The sequence below is a fragment of the Serpula lacrymans genome (genome assembly GCF_000218685.1).
Source record: "Serpula lacrymans var. lacrymans S7.9 unplaced genomic scaffold SERLAscaffold_5, whole genome shotgun sequence".
NCBI lineage: Eukaryota > Fungi > Basidiomycota > Agaricomycetes > Boletales > Serpulaceae > Serpula > Serpula lacrymans.
The window spans coordinates 3,031,370-3,058,695 of record NW_006763294.1 but is presented as its reverse complement, the minus strand read 5'-3'; the positions used below and the strand labels follow the sequence as shown (position 1 = coordinate 3,058,695).

At 42.7% G+C, this 27,326-nt stretch overlaps 7 protein-coding genes across 7 annotated transcripts; 4 read left to right on the top strand and 3 right to left on the bottom strand.

Annotated features, from left to right (window-relative positions):
* Positions 1-2,540: 2,540 nt before the first annotated feature.
* SERLADRAFT_464727 (uncharacterized protein) lies at positions 2,541-3,683 on the bottom strand (the record flags this gene model as incomplete). The annotated part of the gene is made up of 6 exons (XM_007317120.1): positions 2,541-2,597; positions 2,650-3,083; positions 3,140-3,183; positions 3,242-3,339; positions 3,403-3,505; positions 3,554-3,683. Coding segments are annotated over 6 exons (753 nt in total), but the record flags the coding sequence as incomplete, so codon positions are not given.
* Positions 3,684-4,592: 909 nt separating this feature from the next.
* Positions 4,593-5,099, top strand: SERLADRAFT_436838 (uncharacterized protein; the record flags this gene model as incomplete). Its single annotated transcript, XM_007317119.1, has 1 exon — positions 4,593-5,099. One exon carries the CDS (start codon positions 4,593-4,595, stop codon positions 5,097-5,099), a length of 507 nt encoding a protein of 168 aa, XP_007317181.1.
* An 809-nt stretch (positions 5,100-5,908) lies between these two features.
* Positions 5,909-7,343, top strand: SERLADRAFT_407589 (uncharacterized protein; the record flags this gene model as incomplete). Its single annotated transcript, XM_007317118.1, has 5 exons — positions 5,909-6,033; positions 6,085-6,164; positions 6,304-6,433; positions 6,490-7,018; positions 7,305-7,343. The coding sequence occupies 5 exons, from the start codon at positions 5,909-5,911 to the stop codon at positions 7,341-7,343; spliced, it is 903 nt and encodes a 300-aa protein (XP_007317180.1).
* Positions 7,344-11,449: 4,106 nt separating this feature from the next.
* Positions 11,450-14,175, bottom strand: SERLADRAFT_407588 (uncharacterized protein; the record flags this gene model as incomplete). The annotated part of the gene is made up of 12 exons (XM_007317117.1): positions 11,450-11,473; positions 11,507-11,683; positions 11,734-11,763; positions 11,803-12,006; positions 12,056-12,135; positions 12,163-12,227; positions 12,271-12,335; positions 12,445-13,615; positions 13,707-13,820; positions 13,922-13,949; positions 13,984-14,023; positions 14,119-14,175. The coding sequence occupies 12 exons, from the start codon at positions 14,173-14,175 to the stop codon at positions 11,450-11,452; spliced, it is 2,055 nt and encodes a 684-aa protein (XP_007317179.1).
* Positions 14,176-15,892: 1,717 nt separating this feature from the next.
* Positions 15,893-16,191, top strand: SERLADRAFT_386446 (uncharacterized protein; the record flags this gene model as incomplete). Its single annotated transcript, XM_007317116.1, has 1 exon — positions 15,893-16,191. A coding segment is annotated over one exon (242 nt), but the record flags the coding sequence as incomplete, so codon positions are not given.
* Positions 16,192-20,297: 4,106 nt separating this feature from the next.
* Positions 20,298-21,577, top strand: SERLADRAFT_436832 (uncharacterized protein; the record flags this gene model as incomplete). The annotated part of the gene is made up of 2 exons (XM_007317115.1): positions 20,298-20,656; positions 20,704-21,577. The coding sequence occupies 2 exons, from the start codon at positions 20,298-20,300 to the stop codon at positions 21,575-21,577; spliced, it is 1,233 nt and encodes a 410-aa protein (XP_007317177.1).
* A 4,551-nt stretch (positions 21,578-26,128) lies between these two features.
* On the bottom strand, positions 26,129-26,659 carry SERLADRAFT_436831 (uncharacterized protein; the record flags this gene model as incomplete). The annotated part of the gene is made up of 1 exon (XM_007317114.1): positions 26,129-26,659. One exon carries the CDS (start codon positions 26,657-26,659, stop codon positions 26,129-26,131), a length of 531 nt encoding a protein of 176 aa, XP_007317176.1.
* Between the last annotated feature and the right edge of the window lie 667 nt (positions 26,660-27,326).

Genomic DNA, 27,326 nt, shown 5'->3' with positions numbered 1-27,326 from the left:
ACATCGCCCATATCAGCATTTCCAGAATTAGACAAAGAGTTCTGGCTAGAAACCGACTCTTCTGATTTTGCTACTGGGGCTGTTTTGTCAATTAAATGCCCTGACAATCTTTGGAGGCCTTGTGCCTATTTATCGCATAGTTTGTCGCCTACGGAGCGCAACTATCAAATTTACAACAAAGAGATGCTAGCCATCATTAGAGCCTTAGAGTACTGGCGGCACTACTCAGAAGGTGCTAGACACCAATTTGAAATTTGGACCGATCATAAGAATCTGGAGTATTTTATGACGGCCCAAGACTCCGCCCGCTACGCGGTATACTTGTCAAGGTTTAATTATTAATTAATTCATAAGCCTGGAAGCTCTATGGGGAAAGCGGACACTTTGTCCAGAAGAGAGGATCATGCCAACGGCATCGAGGATGACAACAAAGGTGTCACCCTGATAGACCAATCAAAGGTTGCCAATGTTAGAATTGGGCAAGATTTAGGTCTTCTGGAAGTCTTCAAGGAAGACATCTCCTCAGAAGTGAAGGTGCGCCTTGACAGCAATAAAAACTATTTATGGGAAGACGGGCTCTTCTATTTTAAAGACAAAATCTATGTGCCTGAGTCCGCAAGGATCAAGGTAATAGATAGACATCATGACACCCCAGTGGCTGGGCACCCTGGGTGGCAACAAACAATGGAGTTGATCTCCAGAAACTATATGTGGCCTGACATGGTCAAAGACGTACAGGAATAATTAAAATCCTGTCTGAGATGTGCCATGGCAAGGAATTCTCATCAACCGCCGGCCGGTAAACTAATGCCAAATCCGATACCAGCTGGTCCCTGGCAGGATATATTGGTTGATTCCACGACGGATCTACCTGAATCAAACAGGTATAATTCAGTAATGGTGGTAGTAGATCACTGCTCCAAAGAAGTAGTGTTCATACCCACCAACAAAACTATTACTGCCGCTGATATGGCAGACTTATTTAAAGATTTTGTATGGTCTACCCATGGGTTACCATAAATGGTCATCTCAGATAGGGGACCACAATTTGCTAGCGAGTTTACGAAAGAATTATGCCGGATGCTGGGCATCAAACCTAAATTATCAACGGTGTTCTATCCGCAGACTGATGGACAAACGGAGAGACTCAACCAGGAGTTGAAGCAATACCTCCGTATATTTATTAATGACAGGCAGACAGATTGGGCCAAGTGGCTAAAGATAGCCCAGTTCTCAGACAATATTAAACAGTCGTCGGCTACAGGAAAGGCACCATTCAAGGTAACGAGATCATACCTCCCCAGAATGGGTGTAGAACCTGGCAAAAGCAAGAACAAGGCTGCTGGGCACATGGCCAAGGACATGAAATCTGTCTTGGACGAAACGTGCAAGGCGCTATTTAAAACTGCAGAGCAGATGAAAGACAGGGCAGAATGTAGACACTCTAAGGCCCCTGACTACAAGGTCGGCGACCTGGTCTGGTTAGATACTGACCACTTAAAGTTAAAAGATCGGCAGTCTAGAAAACTGACCAAAAAGTGGATTGGCCTTTACCGGATTAAGGAAGTCAAACCCAACACAGTGGAGCTGGAACTCCCAAAACGGATGAGGGTAGTACTCACGGTCAATATTAGCTGTGTGAAACCTTACAAAAAGCCGCTGCCGGGACAGCGTGTAGACTAGCCCGGACCGGTTGTAGTCACCCAGGAAGGTGAAGAAGAGTTTGAAGTCGAACGGGTGGTGGATGCACGCTTGAAGCGTGGCAAATTAGAGTTCCTTGTCCTATGGAAGGGCTATGGATACGAGACAGAACGTGGGAACCAGAAGCCCATCTGGAAAATTCCCACAACACTGTTTGCGAATTTTACTCTAAGAACCCCTCAGTTCCTAGGAAGCTTAGAGGCATAGATTCAAAACTTTTTAATTCCCTTTTTCAAACTATGCCCGAAAATTTAACTACCACCTCCGGTATTTGGTCGAGCCTGGAAGTTGAGCCTTAAAGGGGGGGTAGTGTTACAATAACACAATTTTTGGACCTTTCCTTTAATTTTCATTCTCCGCTTTAACATTTTACTATAGTTCACACTCCGTGCCATACGGCACTTTCCTTTTTTGTTCTAACTCCACCTTCTCGCACAGCGCTGCCTTTATTCTTCTTTTAGACTCAAACTCTCTCATGCAGTGGAGCTGGTCACACGGACTGCACCCTCTGACATTATCAGCCACTGCCTTTATCAACTGTACAGTATATAGGTACAAACACTCTGTATTAGTATAAATACCCCAATAGATCAAGGAGACTCCTCAGCAAGTCCTCCTGTTGTATACCAACAAACTCTCTGCAGCTTAAGGGGTAACCACTCCCTCATCACTACCTTTATGGTGTGTTCCTGTGTGCGCCAGAGTAACTAACTCTTGGTTATTACATATATTGTTCCATCAGAACTAATTAAACCAAACTTAATCTTTCTAAAGACTATGCATCCCATGGCATTAATAAGGGCCATGATAGGCACTGTACACATCCCCTGATAAACAACAGGGACACTAGATATCACTAAAAGTACCAGGAGTAGGATATTCCCAAAACCGCTATGCTGATTGTACATGAACAAATTTCTAAGATTTGAATGATGGGAGTAAACTTACACGTAATATTGTAGACCACCTTGCAGAAGAGCACGAGAGTTTTGGGATAGAGCCTTGATCAAGAAAAGCCCCTATCTGGGATTTAAATGATTTTTCTAATGTGCAGCGCGTGAGGATGCGATATGATATGGCAAAAGGTATCACACTATCATTCAGCATCGCTACCGCTGAAAATAGCTCAGCATATCCGTAAACTTTGTGGACAATACATTGTTGTGTTGGACCTATATTTCCAGGAACAGTGCTTATGGGCACTGACAGTGACGACCCAACAACAGCCACCCATAAAACGATGAACATAGCACAAGTTTGGTGATTCCCATGCCATATTGCCACAGTCTGTAGAAGAAAAAGCAAGGATGTTGCTGATTGTGCTAGAACAAGACATACACCCATAGCAATCTGCAGTGCCTGGCAGTTTGGTATGAAACCAGCTACAGTGAAAAGCAATATTAGCACAGGAGCTGAATGACATAATAAAGACATTTACCTTGGAAAATAAGCATAGTAAGGATCCAGCTCAGGGTGAAAACTCTAACTTGTTATGATTTAGAAAACTATGGGTAGCAATGTGCTCAAGCAGACAGATTACCTTGATAACCAATAAGCAATAGTGGGAAAACCAACCCGGTGGTGGACAAGGAGTTTATAGTTGTTATCCAAGTTGGTTGCAATGTCCCACACATATGCCTTGTAACAAGTGTCAGACGGTGGGTCTCCAACAATGTGCAACCTGAAACAACTGGGACTTACACCAAGAGTGACGGCATAAAGATACCTGGCAACTTCAACTTGATTGGCCACATCTAGCGATAAATATGCCAAGGGGGTATGGGGGTTCTTCAATTCATTAGAGCCAGACATTCTGGTGACAATGAGGACTCGGAGTAACAAAACAACCTACCTGTACCTTATATGCATATATATATACCGAAGGCCTAGCCTGACACCTTCTCAGGAGTACCACTCTATAGTATTGTAAGATCAGGCATGAGCGCTGAGGCTGAGCATGGTTAACAAGTTAGAGGCCGCAAACAAATCTGCTAGAGCAAACAAAATGGTACTATCAGCCTGGAAGCAGTAATGCCTGGGAACCAACACGCTTGGCTTCATCGATAATATCACATGTCTAAGTTTTTCTGATGAGTCAATGTCTGATATGGAATGTGATTCGTCTACGAATAATTGTTCTGTGACAGATTCATAGTCCAGATGGCTTTTGCAAAACAGTTATGTCTGAGTTGTTGGTTCAGAGAGCTTTGTAATCAGCAGTGCATAAACAAATATCATTGCTAATGATTTATACAGATTTTATATAAGTATACTATGACCCCTGGGGCAGACCTGGACCTGTAACCGCCGGTTTTGCCACAGTACAACTTCATTACAAAATGATGTAGTACAGTCAAACTAAAGGGTCCGCCAAAAAACGTGGCATCATTATCGAAATGGATAGGACCAGAGTGCGACATATATTAGGCATGGTAAAGCTTGAAACATAATAAAAGCCTTAGTCTCTGGTCCTTCCGCTGTCATTAGAACGAGAGTGGATTTCAAGTATGGTTTCCCTAAGTGACACTTTGTCTACTTTCCCGTTAATATGATGGGTGAATGAGACAATGATGGCAAAATGGACTATCAAACAACTAATCTAGTCATGGGCATTGCATCCAGAGCAATAAAACTGGACGGCACTGTACTATAGCCATTATTTTCCACATACGGTTGACTATCTCACAATGCATAGCGGGGGCTGGTCACCACATCGGTGCCCACTATTCATGCACAAAAATCTCACATTGGATAGTGTATAGAGATTTGGGGGGTTAGCATTACTATATTGGGGAGAATCACACAGTTATACGCATAGACAGGGTCAAGGCAGCCCTTTGCAACAACAAGAAAAGCCAGAAAATGGCCCCCCATCCTGTCCGATACCCATCATGCCCCCCGAGCGCAAGTGTAAACCTTGTGCTCAGACAACCCCTTACAAAAAGTCAAAACCTCGGGTGCAAGGCAAGAATACCCCCAAGACATCAGCTGTCAATGCACCGAAACATGCTCACAGTCATCTGACATTACATGACTGGCTTACTGTTGTTGCCTATCATGATAACAATCAGCCAATCACACAGCAGGATGTGGTAAAACACTTCACAAACCGGGCTGAAGGTGCTCTTGTCTTTACACAGTCTTCACTTTCTCATCACCTGTCTGCCAAGGGGAGACAAGACGATAAAGAACACCTGGCACCAACTCCCATGGCGCTCTCATCTAAAAAAGTCCGAGTAGTGACAAGACCAGATGTCAAGAAGTCACTGTTCATGTGGACAAAGCACATGGAAGAAAAGAGGGAGTACATTACAGGTCCTATGCTCATGGCAAAGCGCGAGAAGTTTGAGGAAGCCATGAATGTTCCTCCCGAAGAGAGGATGAAGAGTGATGGCTGAGTTCCTAACTTGTGTAAAGTGTGAGTTGTTTCCATCATGATGTCGCTGTCACGATGTAATCTTACAGCTGTATTAGGTACAATTTGAAGGAATACAGACGGCACGGAGAAGCTGGATCTGTTACCTGGAGGTTGTCATTAAAGAATGTGAAAGAATTCTTGAGATCTACGAGCAGTATTAGCCTGAAGATAACCTGAATTTTTATGAAACAGGACTGTTTATGTTACGATAACACAATTTTCGGACCTTCCCTTTACTTTTATTCTCCGCTTTAACCTTGTACTTTAGCTTTCACACACGGTGCCACGCGGCATTTCCCCTTTTGTCCAAACTCCTCTTTCTCGCGCCGCATTGCCTTTCTTCTTATTATAGACACAACTCCCTCACACAGTGGAGCTGGCCATGCGGGCTAGGCCCCATGACATCATCAGCCACTGTCACTATCAAACTGTACAGTACATAGGTACAAACACTCTGTATTAGTATAAATACCCCAATAGATCCAGAAGACTCCTCAGCGAGTCCTCCTGTTGTATACCAACAAACTCTCTGCATCCTAAGGAGTAACCACTCCCTCTTCATTTGCTTTATAGTGTGTTCCTGTGTGCGCCAGAGTAACTAACTCTTGGTTGTTACAGTTTGGACTGTAAGGCAACTGATCTGTGATCCAACATAAGACAAATTCTGAAATTTTGCTACCATAGTGCTCCTCCCGACCAAGGCTTGGCTTTGAAGCAGATATCTAGGAAAAAAGGCAATAAATCTTGCATTACAGTTGGATTCATGTGCAATGCAACTGGAACTGAGAAATGGCCCATATTGTTCATTGGGAAATCAAAGAGACCTCACTGTTTTGGTTGGAAGACACCAGTGCAACATGTTTCTGGTATCGCAACAACAAAACAGCATGGATGACAGCAGAGTATTTTGAGGAGTAAGTTAAACATGTTCATCAATGCATGAAACTCACAAGATTATATGATAGATGGATCAAACACTATGACACATGGTTCAGAGAGAAGAATCAAAAAGTCTGCTTGTGGCTTGATAACTTTGCAGGGCACAGTATTTCATATCAACCGACGAACATTTGTATCATGACATTTGAGCCCAACATGACTTCCTTTATGCAACCCCTTGATGCTCATCTGATGCTTCAAGGCCCATTACTGCCGTGCATTTTTTCTTCGTGCAATTGAATTAGATAATGCTGGTGAAGACGACATTTATAATATCAATCTGCTCGAGGTCATGCTCATGGCCAATGAAGCATGGGTAGCTGTTAGCACTGAGACAATAAGGAACTGTTGGCACCATGCTTTTGAGTTAAAAGGGTACATTGCACAAAAAGAATTGTTGCACAATGTTACTTACTGACATTGACAAAAAGGCCACCAACCCCCAGTGCACTGAAGAGCGGAACGAGTGATGCTGGTGCTTGGAAGATTGTTAAGGGATATGTGGATGCCACAATTGCCACAATGCCAGTTGCTATAAGAGCATTGCAAGAGCATCTGGGCACCCGCTACAATGAGGCGGACTGGAAGCCCACGTTTGATGCAATTTTTCCAGCGGAAGATGACACGACCACTGCAGTGATAGCCCTCAATAATCTTACAGAAAAAGCGACCACTTATATGCAGCCAATTCCATGTTCCATCATCTCGACTTCACAATCCAACAAATGTTCTATTCCCAAGCTCGAAATTGCTGAGTCCAAGTTGATGCAATCAATTGATGAGCTACACCAGCGCAAGAGGATATGGGGAACGCGGCTGACAATTGAAGAGCTTTTGAATCCAATTGAGGAGATGGAAATAGTAGAGTCACCATACAGATTTCTGGGTGGAGACGAGGAGATTATTGCAGCAGCTCGAGCTGCAGTGGTGGCAGCAGAGGATGGAGTAGCTGTAGGTGAGGTCTGTGATAGTGAAGAACAGGAGGATTTGGACAGTATAATTGAGGTGACATCATGGTAAGGGATGGAGCTATGTGAAAAGCTGGAGCGGCTCTGCATACAGCACTCAAACACCAAATGCCTTCAGGTTGTCACACTCCAGCAGCAGCTACAAAAACTTCGTGGCCACTTTCGGCAGCTTGAGTTCACGTCTCACAAACAAACAAATTTTGGGGCACTCAATCTCGGATGTCTGACACTACAGTACTATACTTTTTGCATAACTAATGAATTGTTATATGCTGCAGTCGCCCACTGCAACGTCATCACCAATCTGGAGTGTGTAACTTTTTGGTTGGTGGTCACACAGTGTCATGAGGGTCACATGATGTGACTGATACGGTCATGCATACAATATCATAATGCATAAGCTAGGTTAGTCACCAGTGTTATGCACTATGAGATAGTCAACTGTATAGCACTATAATAGCCACAATAGCTATCAAATAGAACTAGGTTGTTCTTAGCACCCAATGTTACGACAGTATTTCCGGCCTTTTTATTTTCAAACTTTTACTTTTAAAAGTCATGTGACTGGTCACATGCTATGACATCAGACACTTTACTTACTTATCAGTGATATCATATAGAATATAATAATACACTTACTAGCCATTTACCTTTATTTATATTGACTTTACAGTATCACATATATTTTGGTATATATACTCTTGTAATAGATGGAGACTCCTCAGAAAGCCCTCCCATTGAATACCGTCAACCAACTAGCTCTTAAATCTGAGTCTACCAACTCACATATTCCTATCATCATTTTTTCTGAGTTTCTTGCTGTTACAATACACAATTTTTGGACTTCTAACTTTCAGTCTCTGCATCAACCTTCTTTCTCTTTTGGACACTTATGCCATGCAGCACTTTTCTTTTGTTTCAGACTACACTTGGACTTTCACTTTCTCATACTGCACAGCTTCCTTTTATTTTTAGTTACAATTCTCTCACATGGTGTGACAACACCAACAAGACACAGTCTTGGGGCACTGGAGCACAAACACATCAGGAAAAATGGGGGTAGCTATATAAAGCTCTATAGCACTATAAGTACTCATAAAGCTATTATAGTGGTCAAACCTGTTATAGAACCTCTGCCATCTATAGAGCCTCATATAGCTCTATAAATGCTCTTATAGATGTTGGAAATTGTTGTGTGGCTGATAAAAAAAAATTAACACAGACAGGATTTGCACTCTCAACCTGCTAGTCAGCTTTTGGGTGACTAAGCAACCTATCACCACACATTACATTTATCCACTACACCATAAAAGCTTATAAAATATATCATACAGGTTTTATATATTGACCTTTCATGGACTTAGATTATTTTTTTACTCATTGTCACTACTTATATTTGAATAAATCATTATTCTTATTTTATAAATATCAAAGATACAAACTACTATCTCACTAATACAGGCTACATAATTAATTAATACTGGATGATTTATTAGCCCTTTTAAGCACCTTGGACTATATTATAACTATGACCTTCACAGCTATAGGAGCTATGTAGGCTGCTATAGGCTATAAGAGCACTTATAGTATCTTGCCTATAATAATATACTTGACTCCAAACACTTTTGGCCTCTTTCTATTATTGAACAACTTTATTAGATTAATCCAGAGTTTGAGGGAATTATACATACTTCTCCCCTTGGTTAAAATTTTGCCTACTACTGTGCTATAAGAGCTATAAGAGCTATGATTGCACTGATAGTACTATAGTTTCTATAAATGCATTTATATATATAAGTGGTGGCTATATAGTGCTATATAGCAAAAGGGTTTTTCCTGATGCAACACTCAGAGTAAGAGGAGAAGGTGGGATTGCCCCTGAAGGTACAACCGAGTTAGTTGTTGGTAGACAACAGGAGGACTCCCTGAGTCCCTCCCCATGTATTGCTCCTGTATATATACTAAAATACATGAGGTACTGTACAGTTGTAAATAAAGTTTAAAGTCTGATATTTAGTATGTGACCAGTCACATAGTGAGCCTAGACACTGGTCAGGTGATGTGTTACATGATTGGTCATGTGACTATGAAAAGTCGAAAATGTAAAGTAAAGTAAATGGTCACATGACTGGTCATGTGACTTGGAAAATAAAAAGTAAAAGTACAAAAAGTGAAGCGTAAGTAGGTGCTGGTATGTCAATTGTAACACATGGTGGAAGCTGGTCACAAGGGCTATGACCTATGTCATCATTAGCCACCACATGTATAAACAGTCTATAGTAGTATATATACCCCAATAGATCAAGAAGACCCCTCAGCAAGTCCTCCTGCTAATTACCCTCAACTAACTTGGTCCTATAAGGAATCAAATTATCTAATTACCTTCCTGCTATGCTCTTTCAATCCCTTCTGACTACTCCTCTAGCTATCAGACTAGAAGTGACTGCTGGAACTCTCTTACTCATTTTTTGTTCTTGTTATTTTCCTTTCACACTCTTATTTTGTCATACTTATAACATAGGAGGATTTCCTCCTGCTCACCAAAAGATATCCCAATGGCATAGCTCCAATGAAGAGCTATGCACGGGAATACTTTGGTAAGAGATTAATCAGCAATATAGACTGTAACTCAGCACCTTCTCATGGGATTACTGATCCAGCCAATTGTATATCCTTTACTAAGGATTCTTCCCACATGATTAATAATTATGGTAGATTGTACCACTTTTTTATTTGTTTTTTATTGATTAGTTATCTGGTCAAACCACTTTCTTATTCCTTTCTTCTTTCAGTCTGACTTTCACTATTCACTACAGATACTCAATGTATCATTTCCCCAGTTCAATATTAGTTTGGATCCACGCCTATACCAATAATTTTTAGCAACTTCACTCAGCTCCAATGTCTTGCCTCAAGAACTTGGCCTGATAATAGTTGTTGTTATATAACTTTGTATTTGTTGCTTGACAGGTGCTACCCTAATGGAGTTTATCTACTCTCCCTCACTCACTTCTCTTTGCTTGCTCTCTCTGTCTTCCAGAGTATAAAATTTTTGGTTGTAATACTCTCTGTGTGCACCAGAGTATACAAACTTTAGGGTATTGTAATACCTAAAACCCACACCACATAGATGTACAATATGCCTGCACCCAAAGCACCCATCTGATCTCACACTAGTGAGGGCCAACAATCCACCACATGCACTGTATCCGTTAGGAGTAGCAGGAAACATGGGAAGGATGACTCAAGCTCTAGCTTGTGATCTGCTTCTTGTGATCATTAATCCTCCTGTGGGCACTGTATGTGTCAACAAGGTGCTCCCAAGAGAAGCTTTATTACGTTTGCAGGTGTCATTGCACACATGCATAATTGTGGTGTGTGCACAAAGTATCAACAGCATTACAATAAAGGTGGTTACTTTTGTAGAACCTCTTGTTGTTGTGTGTGCAAGGAGTGCAAGAAATATCAGCAAATGTCAAAGTTACTTTTTCTACCTTAAAGTGCCTTAAGCGTCATTTAAGGCAGATTAAAATAACACATACCTAAGACGAATCAGAAGATCCAAATTCTTAGAATGGTCTTATTCGGTCTTTTTTTGTATCCACAAGGCTGGTTAAGACAAAATAGAGCACAAGCTGTATTGAGAATGATAAGACTGTAAAAACAAAATAAAACAAACTGAAAGAAAACAAGGAAGTAAAGTGTATTAAGAAGCTAAAAACATCGGGAAAAAAGACAATTAAAATGCTACTAAAGTCCTGTCAGACGGCAACTCAAACATAGCTAAATGATGACAAACATGTGTAAGATACCTGCGTAAAATGTCAGAACCAGATTAATAGCGGTAAGATAAAACCTAAATATCCAAAATAAGTGCACAAAAGTCCCCCTCACTATCATTCAAAGCCAAATTCTTGCGCTTTGCATCAGACTTCATATAATTGAGAGACTTGATTGAAGATATCCTCAAGGGTGTTGGTACTGAGCGCTTTGATGGAAGTAACATAAATATTTGTGGCAACTCCCCAGTTGGTGACAGAAAAGTGACCATGTGAAGTCGACTGTTTGCCTGTGCTCTTGTTGAGCTTTGTGATGGGCTTAACAAGAGCCTTGCAATCAGATTTGCGGGTCGAAGGACCTGCAGCCGGTTTCTAAGATATCTCTTTCAGGCTCCATTTCATGAGAACCCGCTCAACCTAGAAAAACAAATGAGAAAAAATAAAGAAAATAAACATGTATTTACAGCAGCAGCAGGTCGTGCGAGAGCACCATACGGTGGGTACTTCTTTCCCTTAGGTGAGTCAAGAGTGGACTTGAACTTAGTAAGTCCGGGATATCAAGGGTGCCGGCAATCAAATCTAAATGAGAAGCATATGTTTGCAAAATAACCGGGGAACGGAAAGCTCCCCATTATTTCTAAAGATTAAGAAGAAAAAAAGTTAACATGCTATAAGATAATTTGAATAAACAAATGACAAACCAAAGAATTAGCATCAACTTCTTTGTATATGTAGTTCAAGCCTTGAAGCATTGATTGAGGACATCCTTGACGGGTGTCATAGGACTTGAAAGCAGGCTGGGTGTCGAAGAGGTGCTGCACCATGGCTTGTGCAGTCGAACTAAAACCATTGCGCCATTCATAGATCTGTTGACCAAGCTTGAAGGAAAAATAAATTGGTAGCTAAATTAAGATGACTTGCAGCTTACCACATTGTAGATTGGTGAATACAGCGTAACCTTGTATGAGAGATGTCAGGATATAATGTATCTCAGTACCTTTGGATCATTGAGATTCCAAGGATTTTCTGATGTCCCAAGCCACCATTGGAATGTCGGTACAAAAATGAGGCGCCATTTGTTTTCAATATGGCACCCCTCAGGAAGATCACCATTTTTTGGTTTGACTCGTACATTTGGGCCCTCACACTTGATGCATTTTGGTGCTGGAACAATAGTTCCCTCCTCAATTTTGACCAAAGCCTAAATGTATTTAATTAGCAGATTAGCCATCAGAGTCAAAAAAACATACCAATGAAGTAGTGCATTTTTTCCCTGTCAATGCGGCCCGCTCATCTACCTCATCTTCATTTGAATCTACCAAACCGCCACCTTGATATAACTTGTCATGTAGGTTACCTTCAAACACAGCAGAGGTGCTCTTCACTGAGGTTGCAGCTGTGGATGTAAGTTTTGATTTTCCACTGTTCCTACGCAATGTTACCGGGTTACCGCTGATGAGCGTACTACTCCCTCTTTTTTGATTTGGCACTAGTGGCGAAATCGGAGGCCCAACCCTTGAGGACATTGAACTGAGTAGATGGGTGCATATCTTCAATAGTGTCATTCCTAATATTGTGGTAAAAAAGTGTTGTGGTCGTTAGTAGCATATTTGTAGCCAGATATATCAAAGTGCCAAACCTGCCAGAGGACATTTGCTTCCTCCCATTGCTGCCTCCCACATTCTGATTTAGCCGGCAAAAGCTGATGCCAGTGACCCAGGCCATTGATAGACGTGCTGTTGCCACTGGTACCGGTTGACTTGATCTGATTGTGGCAAGTATCCAAGTCCAGTTGCATTCGCAACATGCTGATGGCTTCCCTTGCACTTGTTTTCCTCTTCTTTCTTTCCTGCTGTTCCTTGTCACTTGTTTCTGCAACATGATGCCTAGCCCTCCCCTTTCTCCTACCAGGTAAGTCATTGGCCTCTGTTGTGGTATTTGGACCTTCGCTGATTTCTATATCCAAGTCATCATTATTGATGGCTATTTTCCTGGGGCGGTACTCAGGGCCAGTGCTTGGTTGCGTCTCACAGAACTCCAAGTCAGAGTTGTTAATGTCAGGTGATGGAAGCCTCTCCTTGATTTCTTCCTCATCCTCTTTCTCACCTCCGTCACTTTCAGGAACAACATAGTGCATGGTCTTGTGGCAAACCAGCTGCCTCTTTTTTGTCTGGATGGCTCGGATCTGAGACACAGGAGAGGGTGCTAGGTCAGCAATTTTTTCAACCTGGATATTGATCGATGACCTTTCTCCTTTGCTGTCAGGAATAATCACTTGGCTCTTGGTACAACAGAGATGATGACGCTGAGGAGCAGGATATTTTGTTAGCTTTGCTTGGGTACCAGGACACTGTGATGGAGGCGACAGGTTGGCCATTCCTTCAACTTCCTCCTGGCCATCCACTAACAATCCCCCTTCCCCTTCCCCTTCCCCTTCACTGTCAGAAACAGTCACCTCCCTCTCACTATGACGGAGTTGATGGCGCTGAGGAGCAGTTTGCTTTTTTAACTTCACTTGGGCACCAGGACACCGTGCAATTTGGTCCTCCTTGGCTTGTACTTCTTCTCTCTCCGCAAGAGCTGCAAGAGCCTGCCTAATTACTAACTTGGTCATTCTATCATCCAGGACTTTCTGTTTCTTTTCTTCGGCTACCTCAGCACGGTTTTGACGTTTGACTTGCATATCAAGAACAATTTGACCGGGGCGTTGGTTGGCATTTTTTGAACAAGTAACAGGGCGGCTCATATTGATAAAGTGGGATTGGGGATGCTGAGTGGTTATGGCGCGTGCAGAAGGAAAAGAGCAAGCTCTAGTTGAAAAAAAAAGTGTTTGTGTTGCATGCTCACTATATATTACATGTACAGGCTGTATTCAAATCTTCTTCCTAGTAGACTACTAACATCTTCTGTTTAAGTTCCAGCATGTCTTTATAGCTCCTCCAATTACATGCACACATATTGCTGTCAATACCACACAGATGGAGTGCTGCATTGCAGAACTCCAGGCTGTAACCACTGGTTTTGAAACAGCTCTGGCCTCACCAAGCATATGCAAACTCAACACCCATCCTTTCTCAATCCACAGAGACCTCAGCCTCCAAGCCAAGGCCGCACACCTACTCCTGATGATGACTCTATGGATATCTAAGCCAACAATTCAGGAAATTTTGGGACGGACCAGCCGCATTTACTTGGTCCCAAAGTTGAATATCATCCTTCTATTAACGGTGAGTACTTTTAATTCTTTAAATCTCATTTATTCTACTAATATATGATACAGGTATGCCTAGTAATGAATACAGTGAATACTTACCTCCAGGTTCACTCCCAGCACCACAGCAACCTCCATCTCAATCAGACTGGACCCCATTTCATGATTGTATTGAGTTTGAGACAGCTGAGTTTTTATACAAAAAAATCAGATGTCAGCTGGAGAAATCAATACAGTCATGGACCTCTGGCGCACATCCTTTATCAAGCAATAGTTATCAGATGGTTCTATGCCCTTTCCAAATGCAGCTGATCTTTACAACACAATTGATGCAACTACTCTTGGTGATATACTGTGGCAGTCATTCTCACTCTTGTATGATGGCGAGCTTCCAAAAAAAAACACCCCAACTTGGATGTCAAAGTCATTCAAAGTTTTTTCCCAGAGCCCACATGCAATTGTCAAAAACATGCTTTCAAACCAAGGCTTTGATGGTCATTTTGACTATAAGCCAGTACAACACTATGATGCAAATGGTAAATGGCAATATCAGAACTTTATGTCTGGTGAGTGGGCTTGGAAGCAAGCTGATATCATCTCTCAAGACGACAACACCCATGGCTCTATGTTTGTGCCAATTATTCTTGGCAGCAACAAGACCACTGTGTCTGTTGCAACTGGACAGAACAAATATTATCTGATTTATATTTCTATAGGCAATGTACACAATAGTGTCCGGCGTGCTTATCAAAATGTGTTGGCCCTACTAGGGTTCCTCTCAATACCGAAAAGTAAGTCTCTCATCTGATTCTATTCAGTACAAATCACTAATAAATGGCTTTAGCTAAACAAAAACATTTGAATAATGCCAAGTTCTGAAAGTTCAGGCACCAGCCATTTCACAGCTCAGTATCATACATTCTTCAAGATCTAAAGCCCGGCATAACAGTACCTGAAGTAGTGCAGTGCCCAGACGGTCATTTTAAACATGCAGTGTGTTACAATTTGTCTACCTCTATTACGGACTACTCATTTCTCTTTACTCATCGGTTATACTATCGGACCGATGACTCACGTCCCTCACATACACTTCCGCTCCTCTCGCACTTCTATTACTTTGTATAGTACTCAGTCCTCAACGGACAGACCTACCCTAGATAGGACGTAACTCCTATCGCCGACTTACTTCTCTATAAATACGCTTGTAACAGTAGTAGTATTCTCCAATACGATTCTACACAGTTCACGCTTACAAAGCTAGAACTTCCAAGATCAGACTTCCATACGGAAGAAGACCAACAACCGTTGGAATCCCTCTATTCAGAATTACATCCTCGAACTTGTCTTCGGATAAGTCTCTTTGAACAAACTCGACGAACCCTCAGACTTTGTTAAGCACTTTGTGCGTAACAAAAGAATCGTATTCCATACCAGAAGTCCCACCTATTTAGGTTTGGGAAGAAAAAGCCGACAATACGTCGCAACGACCAAGAACCAGATCTCAGAGAGCAGGAAGAAGCTCAGACAATTTACAGACTCAGACAGCAACACCCCCGACATCGTCCAGACAAGGAAGGATAGCAGCACCACCCCCCTTCCCTCAACCAGACATCACCCGACTCCACACCAGAGAACAGGCAGACGCATTCTACGAAGCCAGAACATGTTGGCTACAGTTCTACGCGGAAAGTCATCCACAACTAATCCCCAGAACACAACACGATCCTCCAGTAACCACAGAAAACATCTACAACGAAGACGACTTCGAAGAATACGCAGCGGAAGGTGAACCAATACCCCTTCCCACACCACAGATACTCCCCACCGCACCCAACCCATCTCCTACCCCACCTACCTACACCATGTCAAACGCTACGACACCCAAACCCACTATGATTGGGAAAATCGACGACTTTGATGGGACCCCAGACAAGGCCCAAAGATGGATATCATCCACTGACTTACACTTTGACATCAACGACACCATTTATACCTCTGACAAGAAAAAGGTGTACGTGGCTCTCAGCTACATGAAGGACGGATCCGCCGCCTCGTGGAGTGAAGCCAAGATGACCGAATACAAAGACAAGAACGCCTACCCCACATGGGCAGATTTTATGAAAACATTCACAGCCAGTTTCAGAACAGCAAATGTCAAAGGAACGGCTTCGGCCGCCTTGATGAAAATGAGGATGGAACCAGGAGAAAATGCAGTGGCATTCAACTCGAGGTTTATGCTAGATGCCGGGAAAAGCGGCATCAACAACGAAGCCATGATCATGGTTTATCAAAAGGCAATCCGACCCCCCCTCCTCCGCGGAGCACTCACCGGAAAGGAACTGGTCACCATTGAAGACTGGATGAACACGGTGGCCAACCTAGATGCCAACTGGATCAGTGCCAACACCATCTCGGAAGGAATGTGGGGGGCCAGAAACAAAGAAAGACAGTACGACAAAAATTGCAAAAGTGGACCATCCACCAGCGTGAAAAGGCTGACCAAAGACGAAGAAGAAACCAGGAGGAAGGAAGGAAGGTGCTTCATATGCAACAAAAAAGGACACATCGGGAGGAATTGTAGGAACAAAGGAAAAACTCCCGAAAGAAAGGTACGTCAAACCAAAACTGAAGATGACGTCAAGACAGTGGTAGAAGAAGACAGGGTCCAAAACATCATGAGGATGTGGAGGGAGTTGGGAGAAGACCAAAAAGCTGAGGCGATGAAAGAATTAAAAGACGAGGGTTTTTGAAACGACGGACTACCCCGATGTTAGTACTGTCGAAAATGGCAACTGTAACAATAGCAACGATCAATGCCAACTCTTTACGAATTGATTGCTCGTTAAAACAGAAAACCATCGGAACCAAAGCCCTGATAGATTCAGGAGCTACGGACGACTTCATGGACACAAAATTCGCCATTAAAAACCGACTCCCCCTCCAAAAACTCCCGACCCCTATAACGTGTAAAAACGTTGACGGAACCACGAACAAAAACGGAAAAATTACGCATTGCACCTATCAGAGAATAGACGCAGGAGGACAAAACAGGTTTACGAAGTTTCTATTAACCGGACTGGACGGAGAAGACGTACTGCTAGGCTTCCCCTGGTTACGAAAAGTCAACCCGGTCATTAACTGGAAAGACAAAGAATTACCGTACTCAGACAAACACTCAATCAGGACAAACCAAACTACCACGGAAACAAAAATCAGGACAACCACAGTAGACGAGGACGAATACGAAACCATTCACAGATACGTATCCGACCACACACCCTATCCTCGAACCACGATTCGATTAAAAGTCAACTCGGCAATGGAACACGCACAAATACACGGAGAAAGAAAAGAAAAACATATCCTCCCAGATGAATATAAGGGCTATTCAGACGTCTTTGACAAGAAGAAATCGGAAAGACTCCCCAAGCGACGGGAATATGATCATGTAATCAACATGAAACCGGAATTTGTACCTACGGATTGCAAACTGTACCCACTGACACCAAAGGAAGATGAAGCGTTAACGGAATTCTTGACGGACAACTACAGAAAGGGATACATCAGGCCAAGCAAGTCGCCACAGGTGTCCCCCTTCTTCTTCATTGGCAAGAAGGACGGATCACTCCGACCATGCCAAGATTACAGAAAACTAAACACATATACCGTAAAAGACCCATATCCACTACCCCTCATACCCGACCTCATCGAAAGATTGAAAGGAGCCACCGTCTTTACTAAACTGGATCTACGTTGGGGATACAACAACGTAAGGATAAAAGAAGGAGACGAATGGAAAGCTGCCTTCAAAACCAGCAAGGGAGTATTCGAACCAACGGTCATGTTTTTCGGCATGTGCAATTCCCCGGCAACATTCCAAAGGCTGATGAACGACAAATTCAAAGACTATATTGATGAAGGCTGGATGATCATATACATGGACGACATCCTCATCTTTGACACCAATGTCGAAACACTCCGCATCCGGACAAAACAGGTTCTACAAAGGCTACGAGAAAACGACCTATTCCTGAAACTTGAAAAATGTACCTTTGAGGCGGAGACCATCGAGTACTTGGGAATGATTGTTTCCCACAACCAGGTATCCATGGACCCAGCCAAACTCGCAGGAATACGCGATTGGCCAACCCCGAAAGACACCAAAGGCGTACGGAAGTTCTTAGGTTACGGAAACTTCTACAGGAAGTTTATAGGCCATTACTCTGACCTAGCCCAACCCCTAAACGCCTTGCTAGAAAAAGACAAAAAGTGGAACTGGACGAAAATCGAAGATGACGCTTTCAAACTATTGAAACAAAGATTCCTCAAATCCCCTGTAACCCAAATCCCCGATTCCTCAAAACCGTCGAAGATAGCAGCGGACGCGAGCAAACACGCCACCGGAGCTGTATTAATGCAACCAGACGATCAAGGACAATGGCACCCGTGCGCATTTTTCTCGAAAACCCTATCCCCCGCAGAGAAAAACTACCAGATCTACGACAAGGAACTTTTAGCGGTAATGAGAGCTCTGAAGGAGTGGAAACACCTGCTTTTAGGAAGCCCACACACGATCCAAATTCTAACGGATCACAAGAACCTGACGTACTGGCAGGAGGCCAGGAAACTCACACCACGACAACAAAGGTGGCAGCTGGAACTGTCACAATACAATTACACATTAGAGCACGTACCTGGAACCCACATGGTGGTACCTGACGCACTCTCGAGACGACCCGACTTGTACATCGATAACACGGACGACGACGACGACGACACCCCAATGATACCAGCGTCGGCGTTTCTGTATCACACGAGAACAATAAAAGACACAATAGAGCCAGCAATGCTCACCAACGACAACTACCCTGGAAGAACGAAAAAGGAAGATTGGCACAAAGCGGAAGGACAGTTCTTCTATCAGAACAAACTACTGATCGACACTGCAGAAGAACAGAGAACGATCATCAAAAATCACCACGACTTGCTAACTGCAGGACACCCAGGAAGACTAAAAACCTATCAACTAATAAAAAAATCCTATTGGTGGCCAGGAATGATGAAACAGGTAGAGGAATACGTGAAAGGATGCGCAACTTGCCAGCAAGCCAAAGTAAACACGCATCCGACCACGGTACCGTTGATCCCGAATCAAACACCGAAGACCAGTGAACCGATGAAGTATCTCTCGGTGGATTTCATTACAGACTTACCCGAGTCTATAGGGTATGACAGTATAATGGTCGTGGTAGACCAAGGACTTAGTAAGGGGGTAATCCTCTCACCTTGCCACAAAACCATCGACGCACTCAAAACTGCACGAATCTTCCATGACTCTGTCTTCAAACGGTTTGGACTACACGACAAAATCATATCCGACAGAGGCCCACAATTCGCCTCTGAAGTATCAAAAGAACTCCACAAACTCCTAAACATCGAAACCGCACTCTCCACGGCATACCATCCACAGACTGATGGACAAACAGAACAATCCAATCAAGAACTAGAGATCTACCTCCGCATCTTTTGCCAGAATCAACCACACAGTTGGGCAAAGTACCTTACGACGGCCGAATTCTGCCACAACCAACGGCCACACTCCACGAATAACCAATCGCCATTCTACCTCCTCATGGGATACGAACCCTGAGGAATCCCGACTAAACACCGATCCACAAACATCCCGTCAGTAGAAAAACGATTATCCGAACTGCTTAGGGCAAGAGAGAACGCTCTAAAAGCACACGAACTAGCGAGAAGCAAGATGATGAAACGAACGAACGGAAAGTTCACCAGATTCTCAGAAGGACAAAAGGTGTGGTTAGAAAACACCAACCTGCGGGAAAAAGCCACCGAATACAAGAAGTTCAACATGAAATGCATCGGACCTTTCCGCATCCAAGAAAAGATTTCTCCGGTAAACTACCGATTATCGTTACCTCCCCATTGGAGGATACACAACGTTTTCCACGCATCCCTCCTAACCCCGTATACCAAAACCGACACTCACGGACCGAACTTTATCCGACCACCACCTGACCTTATCAACGAAGAAGAAGAATTTGAAGTAGAAAGTATTCTTAGACACAAACCCTGGAAATGCGGACGCCATTACCTGATCAAATGGCGCCATTACCCTCATTCCGAAAACTCATGGGAACCAGAAGAACACCTGACCAATGCTGCGGAGATACTGGAAGCCTATAAGAGAGACCACAAACTGCGTTGAAGAGACAACCACCCCCACCACCACCAATCCTCTGTCTCTCAAAACACACAACATGTCTACTTCTCACTCTACCGGCTTCCCCATCACCACCTACTCTGTACCCGGCGAAGCCAACATGCTAGCCGACAAACGAGTGTCCTTTGCCCGAGGGCAACGACACAACCAGGCTGACGTCTCTGACGCCATAGAATTAATGTCAGCCAAAAACGCCCACGTCTATCTATTTCGTGAAACAGAAAAACGCTATCCCGATGTGTACCACGCTCTTTCTTCCCTATACACTTTCCTTAACATAGACCTCATGGCTGACGAACTCCTGAAAGCCATAGACTCACTACATTCGTTGGAAAACGAGCATTCGCGGCACAACAATCAGGACTCGAGTATCTGTCGGGCACTCCGGATGGAAAAGTTAGTTTTGGAATATTTGGAACGACGCTGAGGATGAACTCCTTGAGTGGGCAGACGGACGCGGCAAAGGCATATTTGGAATTAGGCGGGAAGATCTTGCTAACCGAGGCGCGCACGCGGATAGAGCGAGACGGCTATACGAGTACTCCTCCACCCGGTTTGTCCCGCCGGTCCCCATTATACCCAGATCAGATCAGTGTTACCCCGGAGCTCACCTACCCCACCGCCACTCCACAACCTCCGCCCACCCAGTTAGCGGAAAAATACATTCCCACCGTCCCAACCAGCCCGACCTCACAAGGGTCGAACCCCTCCAGTCCCCGTTCCACTGGGTCGAACCCAGAACCACTACCACCGCAGTCACCTCTGCCTCGACCAGTACCAAACGCCCAAACCCGTCGCCTGACGAAACGACGAGGAGCCCGACTAGGCCGACAAGAAGTGATACTCCAGATCCCCGCCGTCAGAACTCCATCGAATCGGCAATCTCATACGTCGAAGAGTCCGAAAGACAGTCCGCCTGGTGTAACGCACAGGCCTGAGACCGGCTCCCCTTCCAATCCAATCAACGTAGATGACGCCGACATGATCGACCAATTGTACGCGGGAACGTACAACCTGGGAGATGACGATCCCCCCACTCCCAAATCCGACACCTCGTCCAATACCCGACGAAAGTACCACCAAGGTGTTCGCGACAACGCTCCTTACTGTCAAAACTGCGGTTGGAGTGATCACCGTACATATTACTGCGAAGCTTACTACTGCCCCGACTGCGATAGACGCGCACCAGGGCATAGTTTCAATTGGTGCCCTATTCGTAGGGAAAATGAAGATAGGATTCTGATGGAGGGATTACATGGAGATGTCAGCTACGACGACAGCTACAACATGGATGGCGAGGGTACCAAATTTCGGTGAAATTCGAAGCAAGTAAGGGGGTAATGTTACGATTTGTCTACCTCTATTACGGACTACTCATTTCTCTTTACTCATCGGTTATACTATCGGACCGATGACTCACGTCCCTCACATACACTTCCGCTCCTCTCGCACTTCTATTACTTTGTATAGTACTCAGTCCTCAACGGACAGACCTACCCTAGATAGGACATAACTCCTATCGCCGACTTACTTCTCTATAAATACGCTTGTAACAGTAGTAGTATTCTCCAATACAATTCTACGCAGTTCACGCTTACAAAGCTAGAACTTCCAAGATCAGACTTCCATACGGAAGAAGACCAACAACCGTTGGAATCCCTCTATTCAGAATTACATCCTCGAACTTGTCTTCGGATAAGTCTCTTTGAACAAACTCGACGAACCCTCAGACTTTGTTAAGCACTTTGTGCGTAACACAGTGTATGGTATTGGCCCGTACATTGCTGACTATCCTGAGCAGACACTTTTAGTTTGTATTGTACAAGGTTGGTGCCCTAGGTATGCTGCCATGTCTGCAAGTCTTACACTTTTAATCTAAAGCATCTATCTTTACAGATGCACAGCAACTCCTCAGAATCTAGATGTACCAAGAGCATGACAGATGTGTGAACACACAGAAGCTCTACTCAATTTGTTCAGCTTGGATATGATCTGGGATGAATATGGAGTAGTCAGTAACATTGTGGTATGTTGTTTGCTTTCTTAACTAATTTTACTACTTAATAGTTTCTTATATAGCCATTCATAAATAATTCCCCCATGCTGATATACACAAAGTCTTGTCCCCCAATTTACTACATCAAATAATCAAGGGAACATTCAAAGACCATTTAGTCTCATGGGTCAAAATATATCTGGTTCAAACACATGCCAAAAAATGAGCAGATGAGATCCTGGATGATATTGATCATTGGTGTGTATTCCTGGCTTTCTCTTAGAATCTAGGCTAATCAAACTCGTTAGAATTGCCTTAGCTATATCTTCCCTGGCCTACAAAGATTTTCAGAGGGCCGCAGCTTCAAACAGTGGACAGGGGACGATTCAAAAGCCTTGATGAAGGTATAACCGCTATTATTTTAACCATTATTGAAGAGTTGACTTCTTATTTTTCTAGGTTTATTTACCAGCTATTACAGGCCATGTACCCAATGATATGGCTTGCACTTTTTGTGCTTTTTTGGAGTTTTGTTATCTTGCTCGACAAGATGTACAAGATGAGGAAACTATTGCTCAAATACAAAATGCACTATCACGTTTCTATCAGTACCACACAATCTTTCAAACACTTGGTGTGTGGCCAACTGGTTTCTCCCTACCACGACAACACTTGCTCATGCATCATTGTATGCTAATCCAACATTTTGGAGCTCCCAATGGCCTCTGTTCATCAATCACAGGGGCAAAACATATTAAAGCCGTCAAAAAACCCTGGAGGCAATCAAACCACTATGAAGCCCTTGGACAAATGCTTCTGACAAACCAGAGGCTCGACAAGCTTGCTGCATGCTGCACCGATTTTGAAAAGTGTGGGATATTGAGAGGGCATATCTTAGAGTATGCATGGGTAAACACTGTCTCCCCAGGTAAGGCTACCAGCATTTAAATGTTTCTGTATTCACTAACTGATGCTGTCCTAAGATTCTGAGGATCAACAAACTTAACTTCACCTTGACAACAACGAAACCTCCAGCAATAATGGAGCCGAAGCTGGGGCTGTCCATGACCCTAGTGTTATTAGCCATGTAGAGCTAGCAAGGATTTGTAGTAAGTTTTCTCTAACACGTCATGACCAAAAGACATCCCACAGCTAACTATGTATTTAAAAAGTGGCTACATGAAAATGGCCAAAGAACTTGGACAGCAAATCAACCAACCAAACCTCCTTGAATTGATTCAAAGGTTTTTATTTAGCCAGAAGCATTTGAATGAGCCCAACGCACCGTCCCCCTTTGATGTACCATTGCCCTGGCCAACATTTTAATGCCAAAATATCTGTCTTTCATTCCGCAATGGCTTACTACCACACACCAAGTAACCCAAGTGGTATTCAAGGGATATGACACAAGATTATCCGTTCAACTCCAACATGGCAAAAAGGGTCCCACCGATGTAACTGTGTGTTTGTTGAATGTGACCCTACACTACCTGGGATATCCAGCCTCAACATTGTTCGTGTATTGCTATTTTTTTCATTCTCTTTTGAAGGCACTAACTACCCATGTGCAATGATACAATGGTTTCCCCATGTGGCTGAGGAGGCTGATGAATGAACAGGACTGTGGTTAGTTAGCCTGGATTTTGATGAGGATAACTCACCTACTATAGAAATCATACATGTAGATTGTATTCTATGTTCTGCTCATCTTATGCCAGTTTATGGTAGCAATTTTGCCAACTCATCCATTACTTTTGAGGACTCCCTAGATTTCTTTCATACTTTCTATGTAAATAGATTTGTGGATCACCATGCTTTCCAAATCACATCAATATGAATCAATTTACTTTGATTTTTGATTTACTAGTACTTATACAGCTTGAAAGTGAGTCTACAAGCATATGTTTTCTTCTCGCTCTTTTTGGTCTTACTCTATCATAGCTGTCTTATTTTTTCATGACCCGGACATCCTTAAACTTGGATCCACACCCGTGTACAGTGATTCTGGACCTTCTGGGCATACAACAAATCAGTATGCTTTCCAAGTACGCCTTGGTAGCTTAGTTGGTAAAGCACCAGACCATGAAAGCTGGAGTCCCAGGTTCAAGCCCTGGCCAATGCATATTTTCTCATACTATAAACAAATGTTATAATTTGTCACCATACTGTGGAGTCTCAGTGACACTCGCAATTGGAGTTTAATGTATTGTTTGAACCAGCATAACAACCTCAACATTGTGGAGGCATAAGCCAAGACAGCCAATATTCTGATAAAGCAGGATTATGATAGAGATGAAGTAAGGGACTCAGTCAATGGATGAAAAGACTGAGTTTTTTGTAAGTACCTATAGGATAGAAGTAAGAGACTAATATAATATCAGTATAATTCTGTAGATATTGTAATGTAGAGTCCTTACCTTAATCAATCCTCAGTCAATGGATAAAAGGTCGAAATGTAAGGATGAATGGAAAAGTGAGTAAGTGCAAGTTTCAAGGAATGCCCAATGTCTGTATTAGGAAGGATATTCATGTGTGCATAGTTTGCACTACTTATGGCTATTAATGTCTACCTATTGCTCATACTTGCTGTGTGTGGACTGCACACTCACTATATCCTGTATGCTGAAACAACTATGGCCACACTGGAAGAGCAGGTTCCTTTGCTGCTCAAGTAGGTGCAGGTACTTGCCCTAGCACCTTTGGTGGCTGGTATTATGACCTACTATGCAGTGAAAAATAATATATATATTTGATATATATTATATCTTATCAAAAATCTAGTTGTCCCCAATTGTGGCAAAGCCACATGTTTTATCTAGTAAATAAGATGCTCAAGGTGATTGCTTATATACTATTGGTAGTTTGTGCATACATTGTACCACCATACATATACTTGTATTAGTCCACCTTTACACAATATTAATTAAGCATTTAAGTTAACTTCATGCCACACAAGCTACCCCCTGAGTAAAACTACACACACCCTATTATTACATGCTGAGCTCCTGGAATCATGGTGTAGCATGGGTAGCTGCTAGTTATATTATAAGTAAAGTAGATAAGTAGATGAGAAATTGTTTATTGGGGAGGGTATTACTTCTGTTATTTAGTTTTTTTGCTTTTTCTCTCACTTTTTTGATAGTTTTTTTTTACTGTATTTTGTTTTCTTGATATGGTTTATCATTTATACCCACTTACCTACATCACTATGTATACATAAACTTGTATATTAATATCAATATGTTTTTTAAGACCATACAAAATCAGCCTGAGTAAAATTAATATAATAAAACCTATATACAACATTTGAAATTTATTCATTTTAAGAAAAGTTCACACTGAGTATCATCTTTTATTTAAAAAGTTTGTAAATTTGGCCATTTTTGTTTTAGGTTGTGAGAGTAGTTATATAGTTATATATTTATATAAGTATGGATGTTAGTAATTTGTATCAGCTGATACTAGTTCAAAATATATTCACAATTCTATTGTTCTTTACAATCCTGTCCTATCTTGTATTACCCTAAATTTTCCCAGCTTTGAACTGGGGTTTGAGTCCTGGTCCACTATAGCTGCCATCACAATGACAACTGAAATCTGTGCTCACCACACAGCAAGTTAAATCAACTACTTATAAGTTCAAATCATAACAAAAGATTGTGTAAACAGATGTGTTTGTCAACTCTTATTAATAACAAGAAAATACAATATTCAATAGACAGTACTGCAGAGTCCAATGCTTCCTACTCTCTAGTTACTCACATTGGACTCTAGGTACTGTATACCTGTCATACTCTCTAATAATAAAGTTACTCACATTGGACTCTAGTTCCAGTCCCTGATTGCTCTCAGCAAGTGGCTAGACACTTCCTTCAAGCTTTGTTCTTAATAGATGTAACAGCCATTTTTTCTTCCAGCCACTCGCTTCTGAAGTTGGCGGCGGTTCCTTCTTTCATGTATGACAGTACAAAGGTTATCTTTCTCTTTTCATCTCCAAAGTATGTGGGATCTTCTTCGAAGTGAAGTGAGACATGCTCCATGAAGTCCTTAAACTTTGTCTGGTCCCCATTGAATGTTGGAGGGTTGTCTAATGCACTCCTAGTTCTTCTGGGTTCCCTCTTCTCTGCACCTTTTTCTCTGTCTGGTGTCTCGGAGTTGATAATGAGCTGTTGCTCCCATAGTCTCTGATAGTCTTCTTTCTCTTCCTCCACTCTTTCTGCTGCTCTGTGCGCCATTGTCCGCCCTTCTCTTTCTTTTTTGGTTGCTTTCATTACTCTCCTGGCAACTTCTGCTTCTAGCATTCTTTCCATCCATTCTTGGATCTCTGGGGTTAAATCAGTTGGTATTGTCGGTTGAGTCTGGCTGGGTCCAGCTTCCGGCAATGCCCCGATTAGGTCGGTCATGCTGTTTGTCATACTGCTTATTGATGGTTTTCTTTGCCGAAATTGCATGAATTCAATGGAGTTTAGGTACGACAGGTTTGGGTGATTCTTGTTTTATTTGTGGTGTAGGTGATCGTGGGGATAGGAATCTGATTGGTTCAATTTCTGGTAATGGGAAGTCTCCACACCAGATATATGTAGTTGTATAGTTTTGTTCGGTTTCTATTCAAGTTTTCAATTTGTCTCTACACATGTACAGGAGTTCACCAATGACAAATCAGGTCAATACACTGCTGTAAAGCTTGTAGATACTGTCTTTCCACTTTTGATAATCTGGTCCTCTTCTGCCCAGAACTATCTTGTACGTATGGTTGATATAAGGTGTTTACAAAGGGTAGGTAAAATGTATAGTACTAATTTTGGGGCCCAAATGGTTGTCCCAAAATAACCCACTTATTAAGCTGTCAGTTCTTCTCCCGACTGGCGGATGCAAGTGCACGGCCTGGTCAAAGGTAAGAGAATTTGAACTGTAGGTAAAGTTTTATCTAAACTTCGCTCAAGTCTACACCGGGTAAAGTTGTAACTAGGGGAATTGGAGTGAGGGGAATTTCCTCGAGAGATTCTACATCTCTGGGAAAGAATGAGATGATGGTGGATGGACGTGGAGGGATGGGGATTGATGTGGTAG